The 6,836-nt window shown below is 38.5% G+C and overlaps 1 protein-coding gene across 1 annotated transcript; it reads left to right on the top strand.

Annotated features, from left to right (window-relative positions):
* Positions 1-1,232: 1,232 nt before the first annotated feature.
* On the top strand, positions 1,233-6,387 carry pde6d (phosphodiesterase 6D, cGMP-specific, rod, delta). Its single transcript, XM_056604597.1, has 4 exons — positions 1,233-3,317; positions 4,508-4,633; positions 5,084-5,189; positions 5,446-6,387. Exons 1-4 carry the CDS (start codon positions 3,236-3,238, stop codon positions 5,525-5,527), a joined length of 396 nt encoding a protein of 131 aa, XP_056460572.1. The 5' UTR covers positions 1,233-3,235; the 3' UTR covers positions 5,528-6,387.
* Positions 6,388-6,836: the final 449 nt, after the last annotated feature.

Here is a 6,836-nt window from a genome sequence, read left to right as displayed (position 1 = left end):
AAATGGGGAGTGGCTAATATGCAGTCTAAATCTAGGTGGTTTCTACTATTGTTTTCCCATCCCAGATCAGTGTTTCCCAGGCTGACGTCCAACCCATTTGGAAATACACTTAATGTAAACACGGCAAGCAAATTGTCAAGCTATTTAGTGTCAACTCATTGTTGTTTGGCCTCTAGACATTATCTGACACGTGAGCTGTCCTATAAGGGCTATCACAGATGGTCTAGAGAGAAATTGCAGGCCTGTTGGCAGGTGTTATTGACACTAAGTAGTGGCTGAGTGTGACAGGACTCCTTGTACCCGAACAACACAGTGCACATAATGTTAACGGATGTTCCACACAATAGTTTGCAATTAGTAGTTAATAAGTTAATCGAGCCTTTTAGTACCAGCATTTCTCCCTGTGAGCTATTTTTGGCCAATATTTAGTCTATTTTTCAAATCATCTCTTCGTTTGGGGGTACCATCGTGGCTCTGCACTTCCTTTTTTTAAAGGAGAAAATGTAGCCCAAAATGAACTTTTGTAGAAAAACATAAGGCTGCATAACATCCATTTTTTCTGTGATATGTGGGAATGTGTAATGAACGCCAATAGATTTAGGAGGGGAGAGGCCCTCTTCACAAGGCCTAGACCCCCCCCCCCCCCCCCCCCCCGAAACAATCACCATGTCCCCTGTCCTGAAAATGAATTACACAGAGTAGAAAGAGATAGTTTAATCTTTCAGTTATAGCAACGTTGTTTTTTTATTTATTTGCTATGCCTTATACAAAGGAACAAAGGAAAATCAAATACATTTCCTGGATGCGCTGGATGTTCTAAATCTCCCAGGGGGTCTCTTTCCTTAGAGCTCATTAAGAATATGCACCTGTCCCTTATATATGTGAAGCTATTAATAATTACTTGGGAATAAGGGGTCGGATTAGTTGTGAATGTGGCGATGGCTCCAAGATACTGCCAAGATTTAATATAGTTATATATTTATATGCTACAAAATATTTAAACAAGTCATTCGTAATTTGCTGTGTCAATGGGGGTGAGGAAAAGGAGCAAGGGATGTGCTGGTTTATAGGACAATGGTTGAAGACCAGCTCTGGGAACAACATTTATTTTGCAATAAGTGTGATGGTCACCGTAAATGGTGACCATTGGTCAACAATACGTTAATGTGGCTTAACAAGGTAATGTGTGGCCCTGGGACGGGTTTTTGGGGGGGGGGGGGGGGGTCTCAGACGTAGAACAACCGTACCCTCAATGTGCTGACGTGGAGGTCGTCATCGTAGAACTTGGTCTCAATAATCACGTTCCCACTGCGAGAGAGACATATTTAGAGAACCGGATCAAATGTCACCATAGCAATGAAGGTATACAGTACTTATAAGAGATAATCAACAACAAAGAATTACGGACTTTATTCTAAAATGTACAAAAACAACAAGCTTTACAATAAAAAAGTCTTATAGCAGCCAATATGATGGCTGCCTTAGCGTTATCCTAATGTCAAGATAGTCGGTATCTGAGACTTACGTGAGTACATGAGCTGGCACCATCTGGGACTCCGGATCCGGAGCCGCTTCAATCAGAGACTGCCATGTGTTGGTTGAGTTGGGAATAACGAAGCCAAACTCAAAGAACCATTCTGGTGGGAGGAGAGGAATCATACATCAGGGATGTCAAAGGGAACAGAGAACCTAAACCAGTATGATTGTTGTTGATGTTATTAGGATAGTTAATTAATCCAACTCGTCAGAATATGTATAACATCATAATTGCAAACCGGGACTCATGCAATTTAACATGGTTGAAAGGATAAATATTTCTGCTATTGTCAGGTCAATATTATTTGGGATTCTTGATCAGGTGCAAAGAAAATATGTACGCAAAAGGAGCTGATGAATGCATGCTTATGCATACATATTGGTATATTAACAGTGGAATCTTCTTTTATACATTTGATATTAAGGAAAAACAAACAAATCTACAAAAGGTCAACTGTCAAGACTTTGGAAGAGCAGTACGGTTTATCTACTGTCCCTGTGAAATCACCACCAAGAGACACTGAGGCTGGAGATTACAGGCTGTTTACATTACTTATGTTACTGTCCCACATTATGCCTGTTAGATTTACCTTCTAGACATTGTCCTTTAAAAAATAACTTTTGCTCCAAGCTGAAGTTCTCCAATTTCTCCGAGGAGGAAAAATTCAGTTATATATATATATATATATATCACTAAAATAATGCAGGAATTCAGTGATTAAAAAAAGAGACTAGACGTTATTACATTCATCATACTTCAATATTTGGAAATATACATTTTGGCATTGGTTGAATTCAGAATGTTTCTCCCCGATGATGCAACATGCAAACATCTATAATATTCTAATTGTGAGGACAAATAAGAGGGAATTTGATGCTACAGTAAGCTTTTCTAGTGCTCCTGAACGTTGCTGGTTGTGTTTGGCGATGGATTCAGCATCTAGGTCTAGAAGTGAGTCTGGAGGGTGGACCAAGATCAACTTCATCAACTAGACATGGCTCTAATCTGGCAGGCATCTGGGCCTTTAATGAATTTAGGAAGATAGTTTGGATCATTTTGCATGGACTGAGGCCTTATATCGTTCTGCACAAAGTAAAAAAAAAAGTATATTTATCATTTTTATACAAACTTGAATTTGAATGTGTGATTGACACTTGTCTAATATCCTACCAGGGTATAATACAATCTCATCTGTCATTGTTGTATATCTTTTTTTAATTGGTTTCCTATTAATTAGAAAATCACCTTTTTTTTTTACCTTTTTACCTTTTTACCCATTGCATGATGTAGGCCTTTCAGATGGTTTCTAGGAGGAATATACTCTTGTGTAATGTCAGCAAGGACTGTTTTTGTTGCTTTGGTCAGTTTATTTGTCGGACTTAGCAACAATAACTACAAGGGGAGGGACATGGTGATGTTTGTCTTTGCTTTCTGAAAAAAAACAAAAAAATTGAATTACTCACATGGATGGATTCTCGGAATGGAGTTCCCACTCACAATAAAAAAAGACATAAGACATAAGACACGACAAGACACGAGACAGTGTAGTTTGAATGGAAGATATAGACCCTGGATGTATAACTACAGTATAATAACACCGTCATGGTTTACTGCTGTGTCACTGTAATTTTCTTGCTCTTGTACTTGTTTGTTTCCTTTTGTTTCCTTTTTATTCCATAACTGTCTGTCAGGAATTGGATGAATCTCCGGGACGCAGAGACGGGCAAGGTGCTTTGGCAGGGAACAGACGACCTTTCTCTACCAGGAGTAGAACATGAAGGTACACTGATTCACGCAATGATACTTATGCAATATGTGATCGGACAATTAGAGAACCGTTAAGCTTGGAGTCAAATAACCTAACAACGATACTATTCTGCCCCCTATAAATCGTTAATGTTTTCTTAGTGATTTGAGAAATTATTGTAGGATAGAAGATTTAGCTAAATGTTCCCTGAACACCTGGCACCTTGGCACTCTCTTCTTTTGTGGCTGGGAAGAGACCAAAGCTAATTGCTGTTTACATGCAGTGCTGACTCCCCTGACCATTCTTCGGCTTGCACACAGCTCCTTAGCTACCTCAAGAATGAGCATCCCTCTGGAGATTGCGTTGCATTGTTTGGACAGATCCTCCGCATTCACTGCTAACAGGTATAACAGTGCTGGTAACACAGAAATGGGCCCGCAGGATGCACCCCTATATGGAAGGCAGGCCATTTATGCACTCCACCAAAGGGTCAAGCTTTTACCTCCCCAGGGCGAACATAATTCTGTTCTTGTGCATAATGTCATAATTTATTATACATTATACAAAAATTATTACATTATCAAGGTAATCTGGCTGGTTGTTGGGTGTTCTGGATGGTTGCTAGGGATGTTTGGGGTGGTTACTAGGGCCTTGCTTGGGGGTTCTGGTTGGTTGCTTGGGATTGAGTTATTCCACTGTACGATTACTTTTTGATTCACTTATGTTTAAATGATTATAACACTAAGACAAATATAATTTACTTTCTTGGTAATGTTATTATGTAATGTAATTGAATGTTACTTGTGTTCAGCGTTACATGGGGAAAAATTCATAACTTTATCTGCTAAGCATTTTACATTCAACTGAAAAGTATGAGATTATTGGTTTTCATTACATTGTGTATCGTTATTACGTTAACGGTTCTTACAACTCCAAATTCATTTTAATACAATGTAGAGTCGATCCACTGTTGTGGTTATATCTATCTACAAGTAAAATACACACAATTAACTTTTCACAACTTTCTTCTTTTTGCCAGAGGTATCTTGCATTTAATTGAGTGATTTATGAAACTACAAAAAAAAAGATTTTATAATTTTAATCTACCCATTTTTATTTTCAGTTTTTTGTAGGCCTACTTTGATGATGTTGTATGTGCTTGTTTGAAAAATGGTTTTCGCACTGAAATGTGCTGAAGATTTCTTTTTTCTCTCCTTCTCTAGCTCGTGTTCCAAAGAAGATTCTCAAGTGTAAAGCGGTATCAAGGGAACTGAATTTTTCCTCCTCTGAGAAATTGGAGAAGTTCAGGTTGGAGCAAAAGGTCTTTTTTAAAGGACAATGTCTAGAAGGTAAACCTCAACAGGCATAATATGGGACAGTAACATAAGTAATGTAAAAAGCCTGTAATCTCCAGCCTCAGTGTCTCATGGTGGTGATTCCACAGGGACAGTAGATAAACCGTACTGCTCTTCCAAAGTCTTGACAGTTGAACTTTTGTAGATTTGTTTGTTTTAACTTAATATCAAATGTATAAAAAAAATGACATCAGCTCCTTTTGCGTACATATGTTCTTTGCACCTGATCAAGAATCCCAAATAATATTGACCTGACAATAGCAGAAATATTTATTCTTTCAAACATGTTAAATTGCATGAGTCCCGGTTTGCAATTATAATGTTGTACATATTCTTACGAGTTGGATTAATTAACTATCCTAATGACATCAACAACAATCATACTGGTTTAGGTTCTCTGTTCCCTTTGACATCCCTGATGTTTGATTTCTCTCCTCCCACCAGAATGGTTCTTTGAGTTTGGCTTCGTCATTCCCAACTCAACCAACACGTGGCAGTCTCTGATTGAAGCGGCTCCGGAGTCCCAGATGATGCCAGCTCATGTACTCACGTGAGTCTCAGATACCGACTATCTTGACATTAGGATAACGCTAAGGCAGCCATCGTATTGGCTGCTATAAGACTCAAAGCAAACAATTTTATTGTAAAGCTTGTTGTTTTTGTACATTTTGTAGCATGATTTCTATAAAAAAGTATTTTAGATAAAGCCCTTAATTTTTTGTTGTTGATTATCTCTTATTAGTACTGTATACCTTTATTGCTACAGTGACATTTTAACCGTTTCTCTAAATATTTTTCTCTCGCAGTGGGAATGTGATTATTGAGACCAAGTTCTACGATGACGACCTCCACGTCAGCACATCAAGGGTACGGTTGTTCTACGTCTGAGACCCCCCCCCCCCCAAACCTGTCCCAGGGCCACACATTACCTTGTTAAGCCACAATTAACATAAGTAAATAAATGTTTTGTTGACCAATGGTCACCATTTACGGTGACCATCACACTTATTGCAAAATAAATGTTGTTCCCAGAGCTGGTCTTCAACCATTGTCCTATAAACCAGCACATCCCTTGCTCCTTTTCCTCACCCCCATTGACACAGCAAGTGATGAGGAGTAAATAAAGGATGATTGTGAGAATGTGTTTTTATTTTTTTTCCTGACCAGTCCTGTAAATATGCTGACTTTTAGAATTTTTAGAAAATCAGTGCAAGTCCTAGTTTGTACAGAAGATCCAGACTTAACATTTTTTCACTGCTGCACTGATCTTGTTATCTTGATGTCATCTTGTGTGTAAAAATGGTGTTGCATTCCAGAAGGGTGGCTCCCAGTTCCCTATAGTGCTGCGTTAGGTTAAATGATAGAACATTTAGGTTGAAACACAGTCCATGTTACCTGTCCAGACTTTCACATGTTTCACTATTAAAACCTGTCTTTGCTATATTGTGCATTTTTTTGGGGGGGCAGTTGACAAATCCTTGAGTTGTTTTGTCATTTAGTGAGTGGATTGTCTATTTAGGAAACATCTGGTCAGTAACATGTGAAAGAGCTTCTTGAAAGCCTTCCCAGTGTGTCTCTGCTGCTGTTTTAACCAGGCTACTATCCTTCGCAAAGCTCCACTCCACATTCATTTGTTTTCTTTGCTGACTAAGATCTGTATTATAGGATTTTGTGTTTCAGATGTTATAACGGAGATTGAAGAATAAATTTGTTGATTGTTTAATAACTGCTGATTCGTGTGATGTGTCGCAAGATGTTTTATAGAATAGGATTTGGTGCAAGGTAGGAGAGGAATGGTGGTTCCATGCAATTTTAGTTTGTGAACTATCGCTCTGTTATCGTATTTAACCCTAATACTTCCCTCTACAATCTTGCACAGAGTAGCACCTGCAAGACCTATTATGCTTATTCTCCCTCAGCCCCTCTGGTAATCAGCAGCTGGCCTCTTCAATCACACAAAGTCTATAAAAAGTAAAAAATATCGGTAGGAAATGGAGCATTCTCATATCAAGCAACTAATAAATTAACTGTTTGAATTTAAATCAGAATTTCTAGCCTATTTATTTACTCCGGTTTGGCTCCAATGAGTGTCCCTTAGCTTCATAATACAACTGATCCAACCCGCAGTATCCTCCACTAGCTACCAACAAGAAGTACATGTTACACCGGTACAGGCTGTTTAATGCTGTTTCTCCCT

The sequence above is a fragment of the Gadus chalcogrammus genome, chromosome 12, assembly GCF_026213295.1.
Source record: "Gadus chalcogrammus isolate NIFS_2021 chromosome 12, NIFS_Gcha_1.0, whole genome shotgun sequence".
NCBI lineage: Eukaryota > Metazoa > Chordata > Actinopteri > Gadiformes > Gadidae > Gadus > Gadus chalcogrammus.
Note: the sequence above shows the minus strand (reverse complement) of the source record. Positions and strands in the feature narration are given on the sequence as shown.

Excerpts from the sequence above, each read along its gene's own strand:
- pde6d (XM_056604597.1), top strand. The coding sequence starts at position 3,236 with ATGAATCTCCGGGACGCAGAGACGGGCAAGGTGCTTTGGCAGGGAACA. Across the intron at positions 3,318-4,507 it reads ACCAGGAGTAGAACATGAAG|CTCGTGTTCCAAAGAAGATT; the intron begins GTACACTGATTC and ends CTCCTTCTCTAG. Across the intron at positions 4,634-5,083 it reads TAAAGGACAATGTCTAGAAG|AATGGTTCTTTGAGTTTGGC; the intron begins GTAAACCTCAAC and ends TCCTCCCACCAG.